General features: G+C 59.9%; 2 protein-coding genes across 5 annotated transcripts; one reads left to right on the forward strand and one right to left on the reverse strand.

Moving 5' to 3' along the window:
• Positions 1-790: 790 nt before the first annotated feature.
• Positions 791-25,450, forward strand: ZNF787 (zinc finger protein 787). Of its 4 annotated transcripts, XM_032612586.1 has the most exons (4): positions 791-944; positions 15,112-15,200; positions 16,531-16,628; positions 23,689-25,450. In XM_032612586.1, coding segments are annotated over exons 3-4 (1,068 nt in total). In that variant the 5' UTR covers positions 791-944; positions 15,112-15,200; positions 16,531-16,627; the 3' UTR covers positions 24,756-25,450. The 4 variants fall into 4 exon arrangements, with proteins under 4 accessions (XP_032468477.1, XP_032468475.1, XP_032468478.1 ...); XM_032612584.1 differs by lacking the exon at positions 16,531-16,628; XM_032612585.1 differs by lacking the exons at positions 791-944; positions 16,531-16,628 and adding an exon at positions 1,204-1,891.
• Positions 7,870-15,123, reverse strand: LOC116744037. Its single transcript, XM_032613322.1, has 3 exons — positions 15,027-15,123; positions 13,920-14,601; positions 7,870-12,888 (listed from the first exon to the last, which is right to left on the reverse strand). The coding sequence occupies exons 1-3, from the start codon at positions 15,121-15,123 to the stop codon at positions 12,615-12,617; spliced, it is 1,053 nt and encodes a 350-aa protein (XP_032469213.1). The 3' UTR covers positions 7,870-12,614.
• Positions 25,451-25,593: the final 143 nt, after the last annotated feature.

Consider the following 25,593-nt stretch of genomic DNA (forward strand, 5'->3'; position numbering starts at 1 on the left):
AAAAATTCTGTTACAGGAGGCAGTTTGCACAGGCACGGGTCAATGCAAGAATTTGGAGCCAGACTCCACGGGTTCGAGCCCAGGCTCTGCATTCTCGGTTGTGTGACTTTCACCAAGAGCCTTGATCTCTCTGTTCCTCGTATCTGCAAAACAGGACTGGGTACTCAATAGGACTTAATGTATCTAAAAGCCCTTGGAGGCAGGCGTGCAATGTTACTTTAGAAAGGAGGACACAAGCTCAAGAGATGGACGTCGACGCCGGGCGGCGCCTGAAGCGCTCAGTCCAGTAAAGAAAGGACCAGCGTGGCAAACGAGGGACCCCCTCCGGGCACGCGGGCTCCAGCCGCAGAGAGCGGCGTCAGCAGGGAAGGGGTTACAATGATAGAGACGACAGGAGGACCAAGGGTGGCATGAGCCGCCCTAGCTGCCGTCCTCACGAACGCCTCCCGTCCCGGGCTAGCGCCGGGAGCCGAACGCGCAGGCGCGAGAGCCCGGCGTGGGGGCGGGGGGCACCTCCCTAGACACCCGGAAGTCTCCGCCTAACGGGCCGAGCCCGGGCCTCCTGTCCTGGAAGGGGGCGGGGCCCGAAGCCCCTCAGAGCGCGGCGCCACAGAGCGTGGACGGAGGACCCTTGTCCTAGACGCATCCGGAAGTGGCTCCCTGGGGCGCCCGCTCTGCAACATTTAGCTGGGGGGGGGGGGGTCGGCAGCTAGGGGGTTGCCGGGCTCGCCTTCCTAGAGCGGCGAGGACGGGGTGGAGGCTGGAGGTGGGGTGGGAAGGGGAGGGGGGAGCGGCGCGGGCGGAAGCGGCCAGGAAGGTCACTTCCGGCCTGGGCGCCCGTCCCCCTGACCCCAGGGTCTGAGTCGCCGCTGCCGCCGCTGCCACCATCCGCGAGGGAGGAGAGAGGAGGAGGAGTGCGGCGCGGCGGCCCCGGGACCGAGGAGGTGAGGGGAGGGCGCGGGGGCGGGGGGCATGCGCCGGGGGCCGGGTGGGCGCGCGCCTCAGGGCGCCGGGCTGCGGCCGGGGGGGTGGGCGGGGAGGCGGGAGGCGAGCGCGACTGGGCGGGCGAGTGCGCGTGCGCGCAGCTGGGGGGGCGTGAGTGGGCGCGCGGCCGGTGACGCGGGGCGGGGCGGGGGCACCGGGAGGGGCTGCGGGGAACGCGCTTGGGGAGTGCGCGTGCGCCGCTCCCGGGAGCGCGCCCGAGGCGGGAGCGCGCGCCGGGCCGGAGGCTCGGGCGAACGCGTCCTCCCTAGCTTCCCCGGCCGGTCGTGGCCGGAAGCGGTGGCGACTCCCGGGGGAAGTTGAGGCCCCGGTGGGGGAGGAGGCCGCGCGGGCCCAGCCTGCCTGACCGGAAACGGCGGCCCCGGGGGGCCCGTCGTGGCCCCCGGCCTGCCCCCATTCCTTCCCCCTTTCAAAGGAACTCGGTCCCGCTGTCGTCCCGGGCGGGCTGCGTGCGGCCTTTGATCCGGCCGATAATTACGGGCATTCCGGCCGGCGGGAGGCTCATTCATTCGCCCCTGCGCGGGCGGCGGGCAGGAAGCGCGTGCGCCAGAGGGGAAGTGATGGGCCAAGGTCAGGCACCGCGTGGCCCGCGGGGCAGGGCAAGGACGGTGGCCAGGCCCGATGGCCATCCCGAGGCCTCCCGGGCGCCGAACCGCGCCCCTGAACCCCAGCTCCCAGTCTCCGCCGTAAAGGGGGACACCCCAGTTCGTGGAAATGAGTGCCCTTCGGTCCCGCGGGGTCGGGCAAGCTTGGGATGGCGTGATCAGTCGGAAAAGTGAGCCACAGCGAGTGTGGACAGAGGCTGTTACAGAGCCGTTACCAATGCTTGGCACCAAGGACAGGGAGATGAACAAGGTCCCTGAGGGAGCAGGTAGAGACCTGGACAGAGGTCTGTGCCCCTCTCCTCCCCTCTCCATCCCCGTCCTCATCCAGGGGGCCGAGGGAGCCAGGGAAGACACCCCACCCAGCCCAATCCAGAGGGGCAGTCAGCGTTTTAGGAAAGGACTGACTTGGTTTGGGTTTTCCGTGTAGTTCCTGGTGCCCGGCCCTGCGTTGGGCAATGCTGAGGATCCAGCTAGGAGCTGGGTCTGGCCTCGCTTCTGGGGAAGCACAGTTGCTGTTGATCCTGGCTTATCTCCTAAGACTGTAAGCCTCTTTGGCTAAATGCAGCTGGCATTCACCTACCTGTCTCTGCTGTAGTCTCCTTTGGTCCTCCTGCCTCAGCCACAGAGAACATTGAGATCAGATTCCTTCTAATGTTATCTGTTGTATTAGCCCTTTTCCTCCTGGACGTCATCCAGGTCTGACCACCTCCCAGCAGAGCTAGAGAACAGGGAGGGCTTAGCACCATGCTGGGCCCAGGAGCAGCACTGCAGTGTGTTAGCCTGGGGCTCTGGGGTCAGACTGACCTGCTTTCAAGTCCCAGCTTCACCGTTCATCACCTTTGTGACCTTGCGGCACAAGTAATTTCTCAGTTTCTACTTGAGTGAAACAGGGATAATAATAATAGTATTGATCTTGGCAGGAAGGTTCTTAATGCTTTCCTCTTAGAGCCAAAGCAGATCTCAAAGAAGTGGGTGTAAAGCATGTGGACAGGCCTCTGGGGCCAGGCATTCCTAGGCCAGGCTCTGGCTCCGTCTCTTCCAGCCCTGTGACCTTGGACATGCCACCTCCCCTTTCCCAGGCTCAGTTTCCTCCTCAGTCCCTTAAGAAGGAGAGCACAGTCGACTGTTCGCTGGATAAGCCTGGTCCATCAAAGCTGCTGCCCAGGCCCCGCCCTGTGCTGGGCCCTTGGACACAGCGGTGGTCCTGGTGCAGTGCTCTGCGGTGGGGTGGGAGAGGAGGGTCACTCGGCTGGGCAGCACTTCCTGTCCTGGAGCAGCTCAGAGCCCTGGCGGGGAGGCACGTGCATGGAAGCCCAAGGCTCGGGGATTTGCCAGGATAGCCCTGGGAGCTAGAGGAACCCAGAGGGAGGGCATTCTGGTCAGGGAAGGATGTCTGGGGAGATGGCATGTTCCGAGTCTTGAAAGACAGAGGAATTGGCCAAGAGGACTCCGGGGAGGAGGATGGTGAGTTCTGGGCAGGCAGAGGTAATCTTGCTCCATGGCCTCCAGCGACTGCCTGGCTGCCCTGTGCTCTTTCGTGGTCACTCCTGGGCACACAGATCTCGGGGCACCTGTGCTCAGATGAGGCCCATAGCCCCCTAACCCTGGCTGGCTGTCCTGCAGTGCTGCTTGAGGTCTCCTGCCTGCCGAGGCACGTGCCAGGCACTGCCCCCAGGGACTCAGCTCTGGCCCTGGCCTCCTGGTGGAGACAGACTGCAGATCTGACGACACTCTGGCTGAGCCCTAGGCAGGCAGCTGGCCCTGTGCCCGGTACTCAGTGTCCTGAGCCCTCGGAGGCCCTGGGATGGGGTGGTCACCCCACTCTGGGGGGCACTGAATCCCAGGCGCCACGGCAGCACCGGAGCATGGGTCTGTGTGAATCCAGAGCCTGGCCCTTTCCCATGATGCCGCCTGCTTCAGCTTCTTTTGGCCAGGCTTGGGGCCTGGGGGAGACAAAGGCTGTTCTGAAGGAGGTCTCTTAGGTGTCATTAGTTGGTTTGGGGACTCGGGGATCCCCTTCCGGTGGGGCAGCTATCGTGAAGATTCGTATAGGCGGGGCTGCTGGCTCAGGGGATTCTGAGACCCAGCCCCTCATTTCAGGTGTGCTTTTCACAGGTGGTGAGGACACGGGCAGTGTGTGCTGAGATGCAGGTGTCAGGAGGCCTCACTAACCTATGAGGCAGGTAGGGGAGTTCTATTGTCACGCTAGTAGGGTCAGCAGCCCTGTCGTAGGAGCAGAGAGAGCCGTTGCCTCACCCCACTGTGCAGCCAGCCAGCAGAGCTTGGGGTGAGGGGCTGGCGGGGAGGGCCCTGGGCTGCTCCTGGGCCCGCCTTGACGGGCTTTCCCTGGCTCCGTCTGCCTGGTCTCTGGACTCTCTCATGCCAAATGAGGAGTCCCGTGTGGGCAGCCTGGTAATGAATGTTGCTGGGGACCCAAAGACGCATCAGACGTGGCCCCAGCCTTGAGGCTCAGGGTCAGGCCGGCCAGAAAGTTGTGGCCCCGTGGGGCTCTGTGTGCAGGGTCTGCTGGGAGGTCGCAGTCCTCCGGGGCTGCGTGGGGGACACGCAGGGGTGAGTAAGCCGGGGAGATCCTCGAAGGGACATAGGCTGCATCTGTAATTGTGGAAATAAGGGGAGCAGGTGCCCCTGTCCTCGGTGGAAGGGGAAGAAGTGCCTTGGAGTCTGGCCCACTGGTTTCATCTTGGCCCTTCTGCCCTGTGGCTCTGTGGCGTTGGGTCAGCCAGTTAACTTGTCTGAACTGGGCTTTAGACTCCTGGTTCACACTTACTAGGCAGTACTGGGCACCTGGCTCCTTGTGGAGCGCGTCATCTCGTCTGATCTTGACGCCAAGCCCACGAAGAGGAGACACGGGGTGAAGCACCTGCCCTAGGCTGGTGGGTGGTGAGGCCGATCCCGACCCTGGCAGCCTGCCCTCCTGCCCGGAGAGGACGGCTTCTCGTCTCTTGGTGGTGGTGGGGGATCAAGATTATGTTCCTGCTGCACCCTGTGCACGGTCTGCAGTGTGTAGCCTGTGCTTGATGAATGCGAGCTGGCCAGTTTTTTAAAAAAGTAATTATTTTTGGCTGCATTGGGTCTTTGTTGCTGCGCGCGGGCCTTCTCTAGTTGCGGTGAGCGGAGGTTACTCTTCGTTGTGGTGCGCGGGCTTCTCGTGGTGGCTTCTCTTGTTGCAGAGCACAGGCTCTAGGCACACGGGCTTCAGTAGTTGTGCCACATGGGCTCAATAGTTGTGGCTCACGGGCTCTAGAGCGCAGGCTCCGTAGTTGTCGCGCACAGGCTTAGTTGCTCCACAGCATGTGGGATCTTCCCGGACCAGGGCTTGAACCTGTGTCCCCTGCACTGGCAGGCAGATTCTTAACCACTGCACCACCAGGGAAGTCCTGCAAACTGGTCTTATTTGATAAGAGGGGACAGTTGAGCTGAGGGAAGGGAGAAGTCTGGGAAGGATTTCCGGAGGAGGTGCTGTTTTTGCTGGGCTCTGGTAGCAGATCTACAGGGGGAAGGCGGGTAAGCAAGGTGGAAGGAAGCACCGCGCAGATCACACAGATGGCCAGGTTGGGAGAGTCCGTGCTCACCCGGAGGATGGGGAGTCTGGCCCGTTGGCCTGATTGAGGGGTGACAGAACATGAGATGCCCCATAGGTGCAGTTCTGGTTTTTGTTTTTGTCCTGAAGAGTATTTTGTTTGTTTAAACAATTTTTAGTTGCTCACCAACATTTAAGAATCAGGAGTGGTCACAAATGTTTCGGAAGCTCTAGAAGCACTAGGTGGTGGCCGGTGGCTGGGACGGGGCAGAGGCTGCAGTGCTCCCCTCTACTCCTGGGTGGGCCTGCGGCCGTAACAGTAGGTCAGGGTTCTAGGAGTTCCAGAAACTTCTGCCTCTCGTGGAGCAGGTGGGGAGTGGTGACTGGGGCTGTGCATGTCTACCCTGAGCTCACTCTTTTCTGAGCCAGCCCGGCCCTGCTGGGCCCCTGGGAAGGGCTTCAAAGGACCTGAGAGAGGCCAGGTGGGGGAAATAAAGCAGTGTAATAGACTTAGCAGGAGGCAGCCTAATTGAAGGAAAGGGGGAGGAAGCAGAGAGACAGAAGGAAACTGGAGGGGGAGCCTCAGGGCCTCGCTCAACCCTGTGTGTCTAAGCATGCTGGAATCCTTGTAGGGAAGAGTGGTCTGCCCAGCTGGCCCCAGACCAGACAGAAAACATCTAAATGGTCAATCCATGGAGGAAACACGGACAGTTGCCACCAAAAAAGGGGTACAAGATCCTGATGGCATCACAGAGACGTTCCCCCAACATTCAAACCACAGGTCTGACATGGGGAGGGCTCCCGGACCACCTTGGGGGCCCGGGGGGCCCAGACAGATGCAGAGGAGGGAACAGACCGGGTCTTCAGGCCTGGAGTGAGGGGTGAGGATGCCTACAGGAAAGGGAAGTGAGGAAGGAGCTGGATGGGAGATGTAGGGGTGTGCCTGCAGCCCTGGGGGTACTGGGGGGCACCTACCATCCAGGGAGGGCTGAAGAGGGGCTGAGGGGCTGAGGCGGCCCTGTTGAGTCGGTGGGCTGAGAGCTCCAGCCCGCTCACCTGCAGGGAGCTGGCGTGCACAGGAGCAGATGCTGGAGATGAGGAGGGCCATCCCAAACAGTGGTGGGTGGTGGCGGCCTTGGAGGGAAGTAGGCCCTGCGCGCTGGGATGTGGGCGGGGCTTGTTGGGCTAGGGATTCGACATTTGAGCAGACCCTTGAAAGGTGAGAAGGGGCCAGGCAGGTGGAGGACTGGGCCAGGCTCTCTGGAGGGAAAGAGGAGGGCTGGGCGGGAGGTGGGAGTGAGGGGCTGGAGGAGGAAGTGAGTTTGCAAGGGTGACTGGGGCCGATGGGGCCCTGCGGGACCTGCAGAGGGGTCTGGATTTTGGACTGAGTGCAGCGGACACGTTGGAGGTGGTTCAGGCAGGGGAGTGATGTGAACTGAGCTACCTGAAAAAAAAGAAGTAACAGTTTCATTGTGATGTAATTCCCGTGTTGTACAGTTCACTTACTTAAAGTATACAGTTAACGTATTCACAGGGATGTGCAGCCATCACCACGCTGATTTTAGGACTTTCTCATCATCCCCTAAAAGCCTGTGTACCCACTCGTGTCCCCTGGCCCGGAGCCTCTGAGAACCACTGGTCTGTGTTCTGACTGGATTTGCCTGTCCTGGACTTTTCACGTGAGTGGAATCACACACCACGTGGTCTGTGTCTGCCAAGGTCCATCTGTGATGCGGCACTGGTCAGTGCTTCCTTTTCCTGGCTGAGTAATACTCCAGCTACAGATGGACCACGTTTGTGCGTCCATTCACCCGGTGATGGGGGTTTGGGTTGTCTCCACTTTCTGGCTGTTGTGATTTATGCTTCTGTGAACACGTGTGTATAAATTTTGGGGCGGACATGTTTTCATTTCTCTTGGGTACGTGGCCAGAAGTGGAGTTGCTGGATTATACTGTAATTCTGTGTTTAACCTTTTGAGGAGCTGCTAATCTCTTTTCCACAGTGGCTGCACCATTTCACAGTCTCAGCAGCAACGCACGAGGGTTCCAACTTCTCCACACCCTCGCCAACACTTGTGTTTTCTGTTTTTATTATGTCCGTCCCAGTGGGTGTACAGTGGGGTCCCTCTGTGGTTTTGATGAGCGTTTCCCTGAGGGCTGATGATGTTGAGCATCTTTTCATGTACTTAACAGCATGCTGTCTTTGGAGAAACCTCTCTTCTGATCCTTTGCCCGTTTTTAGTTGCTTATTTGAACTGAGTGCCTTGAAAAGATGAATTGGTCCGTGGTGTGGGGAATGAACTGTGGAGGGGTGTTGGGCAGGAGTGCAGGCCCCCGGGGGGTGGGAGTTGGGAGAGGAGGGTGGTGAGGATGGCGGGCAGGGGAGGGGGAGCGGGGAGGGAGCTCCGGGAAGGGAGGGAGCGTGTGTGCAGACGATGGTGCTGCCTACTGTCCCCGGGGTCAAGGCTGAGAAGTAGCCACTGGATTTGGTGACCAGAAGGTTGTGGGAGTGGCGGTTGGAGGATGGCAGGGGAGGAGGTGGGGGTCACAGCTCAGCCCCGACAGTGGAGGGAAAGCAGCTGGAGAGGAGAGAGGCGCGCGGGGTGAGGGGACAAGTGAGTGGGCCCTCGGGAGGGTCTGGGGCGGGGAGGGTCTGGGGCGGAGAGCAAGAGCGAGAGCGAGGAGGGGGGAGCAGGGAGCCGCCGTCAAGCAGAGCTGGGGGAAGAGGATGAGGTGAGATTGGCAGCAGAAGAAAGAGCTGGGTAATTGGTGGGCAGGCATCCAGAGGAGGTGGGCGGGATCTAATAACAACAATAATAACGATAATTTGTCTTGCACTTAATAGCCAGCGCTAATTGAATTGCTCAAGGCCCCAGCGGGGGCGTGTCTTCGTCTCTGCAGAGCGGGGGTCCGAGCAGGGTGAGGCTGGGCCGGTACTGTTGAACGTTTGGGGGGCCGGGGGAGAGTAGGACCCTCTGCTTTTGGCCTCCGGGGCCATCAGAGTCCACAGTCAGGCTGGCTGCGGGAATTGCCCCTTCTCCCCCAGATTGCCGCCCGGGTCCTGAGAGCAGCTAGCTTAGGGGCTGCCCGAGGCCCTCAGCTCTGGCCGCTCCCCTCTGAGGTCCTGGGGCAGGACCCCAAGCCCCCCGGATCAGGACAAGAGGGCCCAACAGCAACAGCTGCTTGAGTGGATGAGCGCATGAGTGACTGGCTGGACGGGGGAGGGAGGGACCTGGGTAGGATGGTTTAGTGAACGCCCTCGGCTCTTCACCAGGATTGCGGTTGGTCCCCCAGCACGCGCTTCCTGACCTCTCACTCAGCTCCAGGGGTACCTGCTGGTCCCTGTTGCACGGGGGCGGCAGCCGAGGTCCAGAGAGGCTGAGCCGCATGTGCAGGGTCACAGAGTGGAGTGGCCGAGGCACCGGGCTCCAGCCTCCATGCCAGGAGCCAGGGCAGCACTGCCGCCGGGGCCTTTTCCGCGGAGACAGAGGAGATGCCGGGGTGTTCTCACCTTGTGGCTGGTTTTCAGTCTCCCTGGTGGGTGGTGTAACCTCCCTCTGCTCAGGGCTGAAACCGAAATGCAGAGCGGACTGTCCCCGAGTCCCCAGGTGTGCCCTGCGCCAGGCACCCCTGACCAGCAGCGCCAGTGGGAGCCCCTGCCGACCCCCCAGAAGTCAGCGAGAGAAGCTGCATCTTTCTAGGGCCTCGTAGTAAAGTTCTGCCTAGTCAGGGCTTCCTGCCATGTCTGGAGTACCATGCAGACGCCTGGCTGGGCCTGCACGGCCCTGCTCTGGCCCCTCTGCCTTTCGTGCCTCATCTACTACCCCAGGGCAGGGCTGGCTCCGTCGTTTTCAGGGCCTGGCATGAAATGAATAGGTGAGCCCCTTGGGCAAAAAGCAAGAAAAAAGCTTTTCCCTTTCTTCCGAGGTCTCTCAGCCTGTCAGGGTGTTTTTAACTTGGTATTTCATGTCGCACTCCCCCAGGTACAGGGTTGTCCTCGGGGTGCAGGCCTGGCTCCTGCCCAGGCCCCCGTAGGACCTCCTGTGCAAAACACAGATCCCGAGATAAGATTAGCAGTAGTCTCAGGGCGGCGACCACAGAGTATTGACCCCCATGCGCAGGGCTCCCTCACCACTGGTGGCCCTGCTGTGGCCCCTGCAGGCACCCCACCTGCCCCTTCCCGCCCTCCATTCCACATCCAGGGCTCAGCCTCCCTCAGGCCCACCTATCCTGTCCCCGCCAGGCCTTTCCTGTGTGTCTGCTTGGCCTGGGACGCTTTCCCCTAAATCCTGGCATCCGTCATTCCTTCGCATCTGGGTCGGCAAACTCTCCTTAATGAGCCAGAGAGTAAACGTTTGAGGGCTTACAGACCAAGAGGCCATGTTGAGGGTATATGTTGACACCTACACACCAGTTAACATGTGACCATTTAAACCCCGTGAGAACTGTTCTTGGTTGGAGGGCAGCTTCCAGGAGGGTCATTGTGTACGGACCCTCCCTTACGTTATCCCGTCTTGGCTCCAGTCTGGCCCATGGAGGGGCCTTTGGCAGTCTGTAGGGGGTGTAGGATTTTCCTCTGCCCTCCTAGGGCTTCCGGCTGGACTGACTAAGGCGGATTAACAGGAGAAAAGCATACGAATTTTACTTCTGTGAGCTTGGGAGCCCTCAGGAGAAAATCGCCGGAGTGCTTCTAATACACCAGGGTGAGCAGGTGCCATGGTGGGGAGTAACTGCGGGACCGGGGGGATGCAGGAAGGAAGGTCATTTTAGCAGGTCTCTCTCGGGATGTTTCTTCTGCCTGGAGCCGGGAGGGCACTTTCACGTGCCTCCTGCTTTCGGGGGAGAAGGTGCGTTCAGAGCGTCCTTGTTGCACCTGCTGTTTTCCGACTGCCCTGAATTCGGGGTCATCAGTGTGGTAAAGCAGCCTATCAAGGTGGAAGTTCTGCATCTCACGTCCTGGTTCAAGAGCAGCCCCTTCCCCTCCATGCCCAGCCTCACTTTCCTGCTGGCTCTTCCCACCATGGAAATCGGGGTGTTGGTTCCCTCACTGCCTTGTTCTGGGCAGCGTGGCTCCCGGTGCTCATAAGCACCTCTGGGTGCAGGGAAATCTCTGGTGCAGGGCTGGCCGCTGTCACCTCCCTGTCCTCCGTCCCTTCCCCCAGAGCCTGTGGGTTCCCTGGAAGGAGGATGGAGGCCAGCCCAGGCCTTGTCGCTGCAGGAAGCTGGCCTGAGGTGGACGCTCGAGGCCGGGAAGTCCCTGCTTTATTGACTTAGACATGATTGTTCCAGTGGCAGCACGTGATAACCGCCTGGCAAACGAGTTTCAACCCAGAAGCCACAGAGGAGCGGCCTCTGTCCGTCCCACCTCCTCAGCCCCCGAGCCCTTGGCCTCTCTTCCTTTTCTTTCTCTTGTGTGTTTCTGTTGTTGCTGGGGTTTGAATAAGAGGGCCCGTACGAATTCTTAGGTCTTTTTACCTTTTAATTGAGATGTAAGTCACATATTGGAAAGTTCGCCCTCGTAAAGTGTACAATTTAGTGGTTTTTAATACAGCCACAGAGTTGCGCAACCATCACCACTGTCTGATTCCAGAACATTTTCATCGCTCCAAAAAACCCCGTGCCAGTGCGCGACCCCTCCCCGTCCCACCCCCAGGCTGGCAGCAGCTTATCTCGGCCTGGACGGTTCACATCCCGGAGCCGCGCTCTGAGTGGCCTTGTGTGCTGGCTGCTTCCCCGGGCGTTGGAGTTGTCACCCCTTGTTGGCTGTCACGCACAGCACTGCTGTGAATAACACTTAGGAGTGGGGTCCTGGGGTCACACAGTGACTTCGTCATTATCAGGACGTGCCAGGCTCTCTTCACAGCGGCTGCCCTACTGGCACACCCGCCCGCCGTGCAGTTTTCACGTTTACCTGTGATCTGAGGGCCCGCACAGTTCTCTCTCCCCAACACCCCGATTTCCCTGTCGTGATACATAGGCCTTGTCACCAGAAGGAAGCCAACCTTTAGTCTTTTCCCCTTGTTGCACAAGTAATTATCCATTAATGTAAAAAAAATTGAGAAGGTGAAGGTAAAGGAGAAGAAAATGTTAAGATGGCTCTTCCTGTTATTGGCTGGGGGGGCGGGGGCGGGGCGGCCACTTTACAGCATTGTTTCAGAGTGTGAGATGTCCGTAGACCCGCTTCCCGTGGTCTGTGATCTTATTACACCTTCTCCCACCACGGGGCTGGCGGGTTCTTTCCGGTTCTTACCCTGTTCTAAATCTTGCTGTGGCAAACCCTGCAGGAAGCATTTTCCGAGGTTTGGGTTTTCCCCGCAGATTAGCTTATGAAGTGGGCTTCCCCGGGCAGGGGCCGTGAGCTCCACAGCGGCATCACCTGACTGGGCCCTCGTCACCCGGATTGTGCATGTTGTACCCGGCTCTCGGCCCGCTAGGGGCTGGGGCCCGATGGGTCCGAGGGCCGGTCTGTCCTTCCGGTATGGGTCTTACCACTTCCTGCAGTGGGTCCTAGAAGGGGGGTAGTCGTGGGGGTCGGATTTGGGGTGCACTGCGTTCTGTCCCTCGAGCCTCTGCTCTGTTAGTTGGCCTGTCACCCACCCATTGGCAGCACATGTCTGTGCCTGGCACTGTCGTGGGGCCCCCGGAGGGTCTCGTCAGGGCCCTGGAGGCCGGGTACATCCCCTGCCCCGTGACTTGCAGCGAGGCCGTGGGCCCAGGAGGGAGGCAGGACAGCGTCCTCCTTTGTCCCCCGGCTGCCAGGGTCCTGGGAGTCGTCTCAGCCCTGAGTCCCCGCACCACCAGCGCTGAGTAACTCCTGGCTGCTGTCCAGGTGCTCCCTGCTGTTGCTGCAAGGGACCCGGGATCTGGCCCCGCTGTGTCCCTGAGCCTCAGTCTCCCCGTCTGTGAAACAGGTGTTGTCATAGTGCCCCCGCTTGGAGAGACCCTGCATTTCACACGGTTCCCCAGGCCTCCGCCTGGCCTTCCAGGCCCTGTAGGAGAATCTGCCCGCCCTGCCTCACAGCCTCCTTGCTGACCCCGGGCCTTTGCACCCACTGTCCCTGCTGCCTGCATCCCTCTCCCTCCACACTGCTTGTTCATCTCAGGCCTGCTCCTGGGGCCCCCTCCCTGGGGAGCGGCCCCTCCCAGCCCCTCTGTGTGTGTCATGGCACTTGCATTGTCTGAAATCACCTTTCCTTTCCTGTGCTCATTGGTTTTCTGTCTCCTGGACTGGCAGGGACTTCCCCATGAGGCAGGGGCTGCAGCCTGTTTACCACAGTGTTCTCCGGTGGGGGAGGGGGGTGACTGGGACAGGTGGGGAGAAGAGAGTTAATTACATCAGTGTCTCGGGAGATGCGCACAGCACACCCCCAGCCTGTGGAGCCGCTAACACTCCCGCCTTATCGTCTCGTCAGGCCCAGATGCAGTTGGGCTCAGATACAGTGACGGGAAGCTGCCTTGGTTTTGTCATCAACCCTGCCGTGGCCTCCAACCAGAGCTTGTCCACCTCACCACCGGCCTCACCTCTCGCCACTGGCTCCATTCCCATGAGCTGCCTGGTTCAGGCTCCCACCTTCTCGTCAGATTTCGGCAATTCTTGCGTGCTTGGTGGGGGTGTCTCCCTCTTCGTGTCCCGACGGTCTGCTCACTGCCGGGTCCAGGGGGTGCTTGGGCAGCTCCGCCCAGAGGTGGCCCAGGCCCCGACAGGCCTCTTTGAGGGGCATCTCCCTCCCTGGCCTCCTGGCTTGTCTTGCCCTTGGATTGCGCCCCTGCTCTTAGAGTCCTTGTGACCATTTGTTGAGCGTCAGGATGGCGGAGCGGGTGAGCCATGCGGCCTGTGTCCCTCCTCTGCTCCTGGGCGCTTCCACCTCTGTGCCCTGACCCCGGGGGGTGGGGGTGGTGGTCACGTGGGGCACTTGGGCGCAGGTTAATGTAGGGCTGCATCTGACTGTGGGACCTGGGCCCGCCTTCCCTCCTGGCCCGCGAGCTCTGCGGCAGGCCTGGCCTCTCCGGTTACTGCCCGTCTCCTGGTCTCAGGACTCCGTGAGTGAGCGCTCGGGAGAGCCAGGCCCAGACCCTGAGCGGCAGCTCCGCTGGTTCTGGGCACAGACTTGGAGCCGGGACGGTCTGCCTTCACGTCCCGGCTCTGCCGCCCCTGCCTCGGAATCCTCGGTGACGGTCACATCTGCCCAGAGGGTTGCATCAACCACTGAGAACAGTACCTGGGGGCTTGTGAGCGACTTGCTCAGCACAGCCGCCTGTGTTTATTACTTAACTAAACAGGCCGGTTAAACAGGCCAGTTCTTAGAGCTTCTGGCAGATGTCAGCAGAGGTTACTGAGGGGCGGACCATGGAAAGGGCTCCTTTCAGTGCCTGGATGGTGGTGAGCCCCTTGTTACTGGGGGATTCAAGAGAAATGGGTCAGGCTTGTTGTGCCAGGGTGTGTGATGCTTGGGGCTGGATGGCTCCGTTCCCAGATGCCAGTTCCCCCAACTGCAGTGGGGGACAGAAGGACTGTGTGGGGAGAGGTTCTCTGAGCTGCGTGCATGCAGACAGACGGGCCTTGGTTTGCACCTGAAGGGGCCTGAACATGAGAGGAGGAACCGAGGCGCCGCCCCGGGTCCCAGTCGGTGTGCCCCTTCTTGTCAGAAGGCCTGCCTGCCTGCCAGCGTCCTGCTGGGGAGGGATGTCACACCAAGGAGCAGGGCCCAGAGGGGACCGGAATGTCGTGGCCCCAGTACCAGGCTCCGCTGCTGGGACTGGGTGCCTGCCCACACCTCCCCGCCCTGCACACTGAGTCCAAGATGCAGGCACAGCAGCCTGGAGCCCAGGCCTGGCAGCTCCTGCCCTGCCCACCCTGCAGGGGACAGAGTAGGAAGGGGAGGAAGGCTGAGCTGTGCGCCCCAAGGGCCAGGCTCTGCCGTGGCGTTTCCCCGGGCAGCGGCGGGGAGTGGAAGTGTGGGCTCTGGAGGCAGGCCACACAGTATGTGAGGGACGTGCACGCCAGTGTCCACAGCAGCTGTGCTCACTTTAGCCAAAGGGGAAACACCCAGGCTCTGTCTGTCACCCAAAGAACAGAGAAACAAACAACACGTGGTCTGTCCCTGCAGGGGAGCATTACTCAGCCGTGAAAAGGAAGGAAATTTTGACACGCTGCTCCGTGGGTGAGCCTTGAGAGCGTGCCACTCAGCGAGAGAAGCCAGACGCCAGAGGCCACGTGCTGTGTGATGCCATTCATAAGAAACGTCCAGGGTTAGGGCGAGTGGTGGCCAGGGGCTGGGACCAGAGCGGCCGGCGCTCGTCCCGTGCAGGTCCCCGGAGGGTCCATCGTCGCTGTGTCCAGGCCTGGTGTGGAGTTTGGCTTGGCTGGCCCATGTCTGGAAGCAGACCTCAGACTGTGAGCTGCTCAGACGCTCAGTGTCCACGTCACCTGTCTCCCTGTCACACACTGTCACGTCTCAGTGGGGTTTGCCTCATCCTGGTCCAGGGAGAGGCCTTCTGGCCTTGATTGGTGGGATGGGCCCTGGCCTGGAGTGGATTTAGGGTTCCCTTGCTTGGGGTGAGAGCTCCGTCTGTACTTGTCTCGCGTAGACTTCATGACACATGTGTCGGGCCGTCCTCCATCTTCCTGGTGAGGAAACCGAGATGGGGGGTGGAGGGGGTCTCTTGCCCCGGCCCCAGCTGGTCAGCGGTGGAGCTGGGATGCTAGCCCCGGCCAGGTGGCCGCAGCCAGAGCACTTCCTCCTCACCCAGGTTGCGTGTGGCCTCGGGCCGGACCCCTGTCCAGTGGGGGAGCAGAGGGCCATCTCTCCCTTGGCCCTTAGGTCCCCGCCGCCACGCACCTCTTGTCTGCTGGGCCTGAGCCGGGCAATTGGAGCCCACATATCACCTGTCCCCCCACCCCGGGGCCCTCCGTCCAGTCTGGCGTCCTGTAAACTCTGTCCTCTGTCTCGTCCCCTTCTAACAGGGACCCAGACATGGAGCTGCGGGAAGAGGCGTGGTCTCCGGGGCCGTTGGATTCTGAGGACCAGCAGATGGCCAGCCATGAGAACCCAGGTGAGGCGGCCTTGGGGAGTTCTTCCCAGCTGGTCCCTCACCCCTCCCTGGACCCTCGCTTCCTTTGTCTCCCCTTCCCCTCCCGTGGCTCGGGGCTCACCATCCTTCCTCTGGGGGCTCAGCCAGGCTGCCTCCCGGGCCTGTGTGGATTCTCCGAGTTCCCTCCCAGCTGGGAGCCCCTGGGGGCTGCCCCCTCCCCTTGCTGGGTGCTTGGCACCGTTTCTAGGTGGCCCCTTGGACCTCCTGGGCGGGATGCTCTTTAGACCAGGGTGGCAGGCCCACATACCAGTGGGCCAGGCCGTGGAGAGCTGGGGACAAACTGTGATGTGTGGGGAGCGGCAGGCTCACAGAGCAGGGCCAGTGACCATCCTGGGGGACAGCTGGGTGTCTGGGTTTTTATGGGGCTTGTATCTTTCTGGGGTTTTATCTGTCACTCTTTAAACATTGGCCACATGTTTTGTTTGACAAGGCGTTATTTGGGTTGAATAAAACTCATCTTTGAGCCCTCGGGGACTAGGCTTTGCTTGCTGAGACCCCACCTGGCCCTGCTGGCCCCTTCACGGCCTCACCCCTTGCCCTCTGGTGAAGATGTGCTCCCCGTTTCCAGGGGTTTTCATGCAGGGCACCTGAGAAATAAAGTATGAGCTCTTTTTCATGCTGCTTTTGATGCGTCTTCATGCGGGCGTCCCGTCCTCGTGCGTCTGGATGGGTTCAGCCAGCATTTCTTGCTGTGAGGGGGCAGAGGGGAGGTGTTTTCGGCATTGTAGGCCTTGTGCCCCTGCAGCGTGGAAGTGAATGGGCGCGACCACGTTATTTGTAGAACAGGCTCTGAGGTCGTGATCCCGGTGCCAGCGTGTCGTAGTCGTCCAAGAGAGGTTACGAGGGCCTGGGCGGGCTGGGGATAGATTGCATAAAGCACTCGAGCCCCTTCGCCTGATCTAGTTCTAAGATCCACTGAGGGGGTGAGGGAAGCTCCTTGGGCTGGCTCCGGGCAGCCGTGGTTACACAGGAGGAAACAGATTTCAGGGCACATGGCACGTGGGGCGCAGACCCTCCACCACCCAGCAGGAGGGCGCACGGCCCATCCTTCCCCATTTCATGCCGCCGGGCCTGCCCCTTCCTCCTTTCCCTGTCTTTTAGCCTTTTTAAAATTAATTTTACGGTCTGTGTCATGCTGGAAATTGCAAACATCGATAGTGTGGTGATTGCGCTTCCCACTGCCTAGCCTTAGCGGTGAGCAGTACTTTGCGGTCTTTTCCCTGGTTGTGCCTGCTTTTTCTTCTGGAGAATTTTAAAGAAAATCCCAGATATTGTATCATTTCACCTACAGATTCTCCAGCAATAACAAACGCTCATCTCACCTGACGAAGCGTTGCCCAGTGTGTGAAGGTGTCCCCAGCTGTCTCCAAAATGCATGTTTGCCTTGAAGTAAGGTGGTTTTAATTTTACACTCCATCCACTAACTCATTCTCTTGAGGAAACCTCAACAAAGCACAAGTGGGTTCTCATATCCCCTTTGTCCGGCCTGCTGTCCCCGACCCGACCCCCCACCGGAGTCTGTTGCAAGTCTGCTCCGGCCCCTCCTTGTGTGGTGCCCCCAACCGCGTGACACCCCTTCGCTCAGCTTGTAAGCCGTGTGGCCTGGATGCCTCCAAGCTGCCCTGCGTCCCCTGGTTCTGGGCCTGCCCTGTTGGGTCCTACCTCTGTGGCAGCCTCCTGTGATGGGACAGGGCTGGACCTCTGCCCTGAGACTGCCCCCCCAACCACCGGCTGATGCCTGGACGCAGGAGCAGGAGGCTTGGGCTGGCGGTAGCCCCTGTAGGCTGTTTCCCCGTTGGGTTAGGACGAGGGGTCCGTGAGCAGGGCTGTGAGCGCTTCCTGTGTGCCCCGAGCTTGAGGCCAGCCACCTTGGGCAGGCCCTCTCATGGAATCCTCACACCCTTCGAGCTCGGGGTGCTGATCAGAGGGTGCTGGGCAGAGAGAGGCCAGGCCACCGCCCAGGGTGAGGCGGCCGGGAGCCAGTGGAAGGGGCCTGGGGGCCTGGACTGTCCGTAGGCTGCAGCCAGAGTCTGTTGCGCTGCCTCACTGGCACATTGACCCCGGCCCACCGCCTGCAGGTGCGAGAGCTGTCCAGGCTTGGCCTGGGGCCTTAGCTACAGGGTGTTCAGAAAGAGAAGCCATCCAAAAATGAATAATAAAGAGATCCCAATTCTGAGGTGGGAAAGTCTTCAGCTGGTGTGTTGGAAATCACCCACCAGGGACAGGGTCCTGGCCTCCCGCTCTCAAGCCCGCCTCTCACGTCTCAGTGCCCTCCAGAATGACCCCGCAGAGTTCACCGCAAATGCCACGTCTGAGCCGGATGACAGCAGACCCACGTAAAAACACAGCAACTGCCTGTGGGCAAAACCCATGTTCCCGGGTCACACTGGCAGCACACCTTAGGTGCAAGGCCCCAAAATACAGCTGGATGCGGACAAGCCAGCAGCCGGGCCAGTGTGGTGTTAGCAGGGGCGGGAGGGGCGGACGCCCCAGGTAGCCCTCGGGGGTTCACCGGAGGACTTGGGGCTGGTCACGCTGCGGCCAGCAACTGAAGCTGGAGGGGTTCTGTCCAGACCAGGAGCAGGGAGCGCGGGGCTGCTGGGGCCCATGGCTTCCTTTACCCAGGTAAAGTGCCCTGCCCGGGCAGGACCCACGCGGAGCAGAGCCTGTCAGGAGGGGGTTCAGGATCGAGTGGGACCCCTGTCATTGGCCACAAGGGAGAAGGGAAGGTCCAGATAAAATCAGGGGTGGCCGCAGAGCAGGCAGCCCTGCACTCGGAAGAGGGAGCCCTGAGGAGCCAGAAACGCTGTCCAGAGTGTAGCTTCCCAGAAGTTCAGGGAGACTGACCACAGAAATGAGTGAAACTGGAAAATGGTGAGTTCAGTCCTCTTGCTTCCACCCCCAGGAAGCTATTAGAATAAAAAAGAAGAGCGGCAAATAGTATCTCCGCAGACAGGGAGGGTGGTCAGAGATACACCTGCAGACAGGTCAGGATTGTTCAGAGTGGCCAGGAGATGACGGCCCCTGGAAGTGCAAGATCAGAACAGCTCAGCCCAGGGGGCAGAACTCAGCAGAGAACTAGAAATAGAGTCAAATTAGTTTCAAAGTGAAGTAGGAGGAATTCGAGACTGAATAAAAATAACACATTTTTTCTTAAGAAAAATGGAAGGTGAAAAAGAGGGCCATTTTAAAATCAAAAAGAAATGAGTAAAGATTAAGGCAGAGTAAAAAAAAACAGGTACTGAAGTTAGGTAAAGAAAGCCCTTTGAAGAAGAAATCCAAAGGAATATAATGGTAAAAACTACGAGTCCAGAAAACATTCCTGAAATGTCAAAGTTAGGTATTGAAGGAATAAATCACAGATCTGAGAATATCAACTCGAATGAACAAGACATATTCTATTCAAGTCACTGGGCTTTAAAGGAAGAAGCAAATCCTTTGGGGCATCTAGGCAAAAAGAGCAAATGACTTACAAGGTAAAGTAGATGGGATTGCTGTCAGACTTTGCCAGCAATGCTTTATGCCAGGAGAAAATGGAGTCATATTTATGATTCTCAGGGGAAGAAAAGGTAGAGCTAAGGATCGTATTCAGGAAAACTGCCTTCCACGTTGGAAGGGTGCAGATGACCTCAGCCAGCAGGAGCTGAGCAAACAGGGTTGTCGTGGGGCCTTCCCGAGGAGTCTGCGGGCAAGTGAGCCTTGCGCAGCCGCCGTGGCCAGAGAGATGGGCGCTGAGTCGGGGCAGGCTCAACGAGGGCTCAGGCAGTGGAGGTCTGGCTGTGAAATCAGTGAGGGGAACAGGAATAGTTCACCTGATTTCTCAGGAATGGTACTTGGCAGTGGTGGGGGTGATTCTAACCATTCAAGTTAGACTGCTTATCTTGAAGCTGTGTGATGTGGGTTCAGCAAATAAGCAATTATGGGCTAGTCAAGTCCTCTCTTCCCCTAGTGAGGAACAGAGATGCAGATGTCCTAGAAAAGACCGCATAAAAACCTTTTGGCCTGAATTTGTATGGGAAGTATCAGTTAGAAGTCACAGGAATTTTATCTTAAAAAAAAAAAAGCGAAGATCATTTCCACATTTTGATTTTGAAATTGTTTCCCACGAAAAGAAACCAGAGTCCCTTGGAGAAACGGCCAGTTGCAGGTTTGGGGTGGGAAGTATGGATGAACCTGTAGCCCCTTGTTAGGCTGGATGGCAGAGAATCTGTCAAAGACCACCTGGGTCCCGTCCAAAGGACTCGGAGCTCACTTGAGGCTCCCACGCACTGAAGATGGCAGGCAGTGCAGCCTACCAGATATATTTAAATCCATGATCTCCTAATGATGTTAAGAAAGGAAAGACTACGTGGTTACCTTGGAGGGTGGTAGGGAACCAGTTCGTAACTTGGAAAACTGGGCAGGTAAGGGGAAATGAGATTCATCCTGCCATAACCACATGAAATTTACCACTGGGTACCAACCAACAGATGATGTAGAGTCTCTAAAAGCTATTCCAGCTCCTAAACGCAGGAGAAACCACAGGGCAGCCCCATTTTGCACCCCTCGACAAATCAGCAGACCTAAGCGTTGAGCATCGGTGGCCCTTGATATCACAAAAAGAGAAACACGAGATATCGGGTGCCTTCAGTGAAAGAACAGGATTGCACCTTCAGAATGACTTCAGGGGCCGGCAGGGCTGGGTGAGCCAGCTGCTAACCGGCAGCAGATGCAGGGCACTAGGAGCATGCAGTCAGCAAGGGTCCAACTGGCTGTAGGGCTCCGCTTCTTCAAAAGGAAAATCGTAAGGAAAAGCAAGAGATGGAGGAAGTCGTGTCTTACAGGAGACTTAAAGACATACTGAAGTAGGGCTTCCCTGGTGGCGCAGTGGTTGAGAGTCTGCCTGCCGATGCAGGGGACGTGGGTTCATGCCCCGGTCCGGGAGGATCCCACATGCCGCAGAGCGGCTGGGCCCGTGAGCCATGGCCGCTGAGCCTGCGCGTCCGGAGCCTGTGCTTCGCGCAACGGGAGAGGCCGCGGCGGTGAGAGGCCCGCATACCGCAAAAAAAAAAAAAAAAAAAAAAAATACTGAAAAAGTAACGGACCGAACTGTAATGTCTGGGATGTTGCACTTGGGTGACAACCGTACAGAAATGCAAGGGAACGATTACTGCACAGGTCAGGATGGTGGTTATATTTGGGGTTGAGAGGGGGTGAGCTTGGGAAGGGCACGGAGGGACTCCCGGTGGGTGGCCAAGACCTGTATCTTGACAGGGCATTTGTCTTTCTGCATTGATTGTGGTCAGCTCTGCATTCCGGTCTCTCTGCATGTCGTGTGTTTTAGGGGAAAAAGGTTAACATCCGGTAAAGCCGCAGGTCCTGCCCTTCCCCAGAAGGTCTGCTTGGGAGGATCCACCCTGGGGCGGGAAGCTGCGTGGGCGGCAGGACCCCGCCTGGGCCCAGAGCGCAGGAGCCGGAGCTGAGCCCTCCTTCAGCGAGAGGACAGTGACAGTTGCTGTGGGATGACGGGACGTGGAGCCTGGGACACCCCTCCCCTTCCCTTCGGGAATGGCGATCACTCGTCATTTCTGTGCTTTTTATTGAGTGAGCCCTTTGTGCTGGTCGATGTCCTCTCCGCTTTCCGGGAATTCTTGCATCCTTTTAAAGATGACGTTTGTGCGGCAGTGAAGTTGCCCCCATGAGGAAGGCGGCCCAGAGGGAAGCCGCTGACTTCCAGCCTGACCTGGAGGGGTGCAGACTCAGACTCTGGTGTGCGTGAGAGCCGCCCGCTGCTTGGAGAGCGCCGGTCCCTGCACCCACTCGCAGGGGGGACCAGGAATCCGAAGGTTGAGAGAGAACCCCGCCTCCCGAAGTGATTAGACCCTCTTCCATTTAACAGCTTAACACCTGCTTAAAAAGTAGTGTGTGGGGGCTTCCCTGGTGGCGCAGTGGTTGAGAGTCCGCCTGCTGATGCAGGGGACACGGGTTCGTGCCCCGGTCTGGGGGGGATCCCACATGCCGCGGAGCGGCTTGGCCCCTGAGCCATGGCCGCTGAGCCTGTGCGTCCGGAGTCTGTGCTACGTAACGGGAGAGGCCACAACAGTGAGAGGCCCGCATACCGCAAAAAAAAAAAAAAAAAAAAAAAAAAAAAAAGTAGTGTGTGGGGTAAACAGCACGCAGCAGCAGCAGCGGAGAGAAGAGTCACGTAGCCCAAGGCTACAGAGGAAGCCTGCACCCGCTGCACGCACCTCACTGCCCAGCCGGCTCCTCGGGCCTTCTCTCCCCGTTTCTGGACCTGGACGGGTGGTCGGCCCCTCGCCAACCGCCCCACCCCCACCCCGCATCCAGGGCCCCGGATTGAGTTACAGGTGTTTCACAAGTTCAGATGGGCTGTGTTCAGTTCCTGTCATCATGATTGTAAATGCTCTTCATCGCTGAGTCAGGTGGCGTATTGTTAAACTTTCTTGACAACTTTGAAAACAAGACGTTTATTTCAATCAAAGGAGTGCAGAATACTTGCTATGGGTCAGGTGGTGCGGCTCATTTCCCGCAAAGAGCAAGTCTCCTTTCCAGCCCACCCCAGTCCACCCCTGCTGCCCGGACACACTGCTCAGAGGCAGACAGCTCCCCAAGGTTCCGTTTTTTATTCTTGAATATCTCCACATAATGTGCTTATGACTCTATTTCTTTTTCTTTTTTTTGGCTGTGCCTGGTGGCTTGCGGGATCTTAGTTCCCTAACCAGGGATTGAACTGGGGCCCATGGCAGTGAAAGCATGGAGTCCTAACCACTGGACGGCCAGGGGGTCCCCGTGATGCCATTTCTTGATTTATGTTGACACCAAAGTGGGCCCTGTGTCACCTCTGGAAAAGCGGCCGCCACCCGGCCCAGACTTCCTACCTGGATTTTTTTTTTTTCCTGCTGCATGTATGATTCTATATCCCAGTACCCTTTCCAGTACAGGCCGTCTTGGGACCCAGACTACCCGTGCAGATACTGCTTTGCTGCTCCCAGGCCGTGTAGCCTTGGGCAGTGGTTCATCTTCCTGGTGCCTTGGTGTTCTCACCTGTAAAGACCCGAGTTCCATGGAGCCCACCTTACAAGACTTAAACGCATGGATGCTTATTAAGTGCATGGGACCACTGTCTCAGGACAGTTGGAGCACTTTGTTCCCGGCCAGGTGCTGGAACACAGGGATCGGGCCGCTGTCCTTGTGGGCTTGCAGGCTAGTGAGAGGGAGAGGGAAAACAATGTTTGGTAGGTTATAATGGGATTCACCTTTGAAAGACACCTTCGCGGTGCACCTAGGGGCGGGGCCAGAGGCGGGAGGGCGGGGCTGTGATCAGGGGGCGGGGCCGTGCCCCCGAGAGCGAGGCCGGAACCCAGGCAGGAGTGCGGGCTTGAGCACGTGCCCCACCTCCATTCTGTAACTCAGGCCCAAGCCGGACAGGGAAGGCAAATGTCGCCAAGGGTGCACACAGAGCAGTCTCGGAGAGCTGGGCAGGCTGCGGGGAGGGGGCAGGCTCTCATCTCTCCCGGGAGGCCGCCCGCTCAGGCCAAGCGCGGCGTAATTGTATTAGAGGCTTTGTTGGGCAGATGGCCCGTGGTGGTGTCCTCAGTTTGCAGACGCCAGGACCAAGGCCCCACGCTCCTTTATTGTTTGCACTGGGCATACAGTACCTACAAACCCAGGGACCAGGGTGAGGAAGTCTGTAATAGAGGCTGCGGTGTTTGGAGGTTGCACTCCCAGTTAATGGAGGGTCAGGACTTTCATGTGGCCTGTGATCCCATTAACCAGTCCGGTGACCCCTTCCTCTTCTCTCTTCTCCACCCGCAGCCAGGATTATCTTCCGAGAGCCCAGATGTGACGCCATCATTTCCCGCTTGTACACCCACAGGGTGCTGCAAGCCCTTGTCCCTGGGCAAAGTTGGAAACCGCGCTGCGGCTGCCTTCCGGTCTGGCGGGGAGGCGCTCTGCTGGCCCTCAGCCTGGGGCCTGGGCTTCGGGAGGCATTCTTTACTAGGAGCCTTCCCTAGACCTCCATCCCGTACCCCTGTTGGTTTCTGTTGTTTCCTTTAGCAGACATTTCTGGCGTCCCTACTAAGTCCCGGGCATTGTTCTAGATGCTGGGGAAACGGCCCGTGAAGGAAGGAAGAGTCCTAAGGGATGGGTAATGAATGTTTAGTAAAATGCCAGGGCGTGTTCGATGCCCTGAGGACAGACACTGAGGGGAAGGGGACCGATGGGAGGGAAGTCTGACCAGGGCCAGGTCCGTGAGGAGGGCTCCGCACTGGCAGGGCCCAATTGCCCTCTGAGGGAGGTTCTGCCACCGCCCCCGTTACAGGGAAGCCTGGGAGGGCGCACAGGTGAGCGAGGTTCCCGGGGGCACGCAGAGCAGCAGGTGGAGGGGCCCCAGGCCGCCCTCGCACGTAGGCTCTCTGACTCCCTCCTCTCCCCTCTTGCCTTACAGTGGACATCCTCATCATGGATGACGACGACGTCCCCAGCTGGCCCCCAACCAAGCTGTCCCCGCCCCAGTCGGCGCCCCCGGCTGGTCCCCCGCCCCGGCCGCGGCCGCCCGCCCCCTACATCTGCAACGAATGCGGCAAGAGCTTCAGCCACTGGTCCAAGCTGACGCGGCACCAGCGCACGCACACGGGCGAGCGGCCCAACGCCTGCAGCGACTGCGGCAAGACCTTCTCGCAGAGCTCGCACCTGGTGCAGCACCGGCGCATCCACACGGGCGAGAAGCCCTACGCCTGCTCCGAGTGCGGCAAGCGCTTCAGCTGGAGCTCCAACCTCATGCAGCACCAGCGCATCCACACGGGGGAGAAGCCCTACGCCTGCCCCGACTGCGGCCGCAGCTTCACGCAGAGCAAGAGCCTGGCCAAGCACCGGCGCTCGCACAGCGGCCTCAAGCCCTTCGTGTGCCCGCGCTGCGGCCGCGGCTTCAGCCAGCCCAAGAGCCTGGCGCGCCACCTGCGGCTGCACCCGGAGCTGTCGGGGCCTGGCGTGGCGGCCAAGGTGCTGGCGGCCAGCGTGCGCCGGGCCAAGGCACCCGAGGAGGCGGCGGCGGCGGACGGCGAGATCGCCATCCCGGTGGGCGACGGCGAGGGGATCATCGTGGTGGGCGCGCCGGGCGAGGGGGCCGCGGCGGCCGCAGCCATGGCGGGCACGGGGACCAAGGCGCCGGGACCCCGCTCGCGGCGCGCCCCGGCCCCCAAGCCGTACGTGTGCGTGGAGTGCGGGAAGGGCTTTGGGCACGGGGCCGGGCTCCTGGCCCACCAGCGCGCCCAGCACGGGGACGGGCTCGGGGCGGCGGGGGGCGAGGAGCCCGCGCACATCTGCGTGGAGTGCGGCGAGGGCTTCGTGCAGGGCGCGGCGCTGCGGAGACACAAGAAGGTCCACGCCGTGGGCGCGCCCTCCGTCTGCAGCCGCTGCGGACAGAGCTACTACCGGGCAGGCGGGGAGGACGACGACGACGACGAGGCGGCGGGCGGGCGGTGCAGCGAGTGCCGTGGCGGGGAGGGCCGGTAGGGGCGGGGGCCCGGGGGGGCGGGGCCCCTCGGGCTTGGCGGGGACGACGGCGCAGGACCCAGAGACCCGGGGAGAAACGGACAGAGGGCTGCCCCGGACCGGCGGCGCGCTCTACCCCCTCCCCTCCCGCGGCCTGTGCGGCCTGAGTGGTGCGGCGGGCCTGGGGCGGGACACTGGGGACGCTCACCGGGCCGCCCGGCCCCTCCCCGCGCCCGGCCCTCGGCCTGGCCTGACCCTTGTAGGTTCTCGGCCGAGCCCGAAATCAAGACGTGTGAGAACTAGAGAGACCAAGATACGACAAAACCCACGAGCGAAAGACCATTTTCCCTCTTTCTCTTCCCCACCAACGGGGGGTGTTGAGAAGATGGCGAACATTGGGACCTTTCCACTCGGAGGGGCCCCAGAGAGGGAAGGGAAAGAGGGGTCCTTTTCCCTTTTAGAATTTTCTTTATAATCGTATCCCCTTCCTGACCCCGCCTACCTATTATTTTCTCTTTTCTTCGCGGGTCCCATCCTTTTTCCTCGCCCTAGTCCTTCCAACCCCCTCCTGGATGTGGGGTAGCAGAGAAGTGCTGGAGCGGAACTAGCCCCTGTCCCAGGCGCACCCCGCAGAAAACGGGTTCCCGTCTCATCCCATGCCTGGGCACGGTTGGAGGAGGGGTGCGGGGGGCAATAAATCGCACTATCCAATTGTCCCTGCTGTGCGTGTTTCTTGAGTTCGGGTAAACGGAGGGCTCCGCGCCGGCCAGTTGCTGCTGAGGGGGCGAGAGGCTGCCGGCTCGGCCCGCACTCGCGCCCGGGTGCAGACTGGGCGGTTGTCCTGGAAGAGTGACCGGCC

Source organism: Phocoena sinus, chromosome 19 (genome assembly GCF_008692025.1).
Source record: "Phocoena sinus isolate mPhoSin1 chromosome 19, mPhoSin1.pri, whole genome shotgun sequence".
Taxonomy (NCBI): Eukaryota; Metazoa; Chordata; class Mammalia; order Artiodactyla; family Phocoenidae; genus Phocoena; species Phocoena sinus.

Coding starts and splice junctions, on each gene's coding strand:
- LOC116744037 (XM_032613322.1), bottom strand. CDS start 15,123: ATGTCTGGGTCCCTGTTAGAAGGGGACGAGACAGAGGACAGAGTTTAC. Junction 14,602..15,026: donor GGTGGGGGGACAGGTGATAT/GTGGGCTCCAAT, acceptor AACCCCACTGAG/ACGTGACAGTGTGTGACAGG. Junction 12,889..13,919: donor AGTGTGCAGGGCGGGGAGGT/GTGGGCAGGCAC, acceptor GGGCAAGACAAG/CCAGGAGGCCAGGGAGGGAG.
- ZNF787 (XM_032612584.1), top strand. CDS start 15,122: ATGGAGCTGCGGGAAGAGGCGTGGTCTCCGGGGCCGTTGGATTCTGAG. Junction 15,201..23,688: donor GGCCAGCCATGAGAACCCAG/GTGAGGCGGCCT, acceptor CTTGCCTTACAG/TGGACATCCTCATCATGGAT.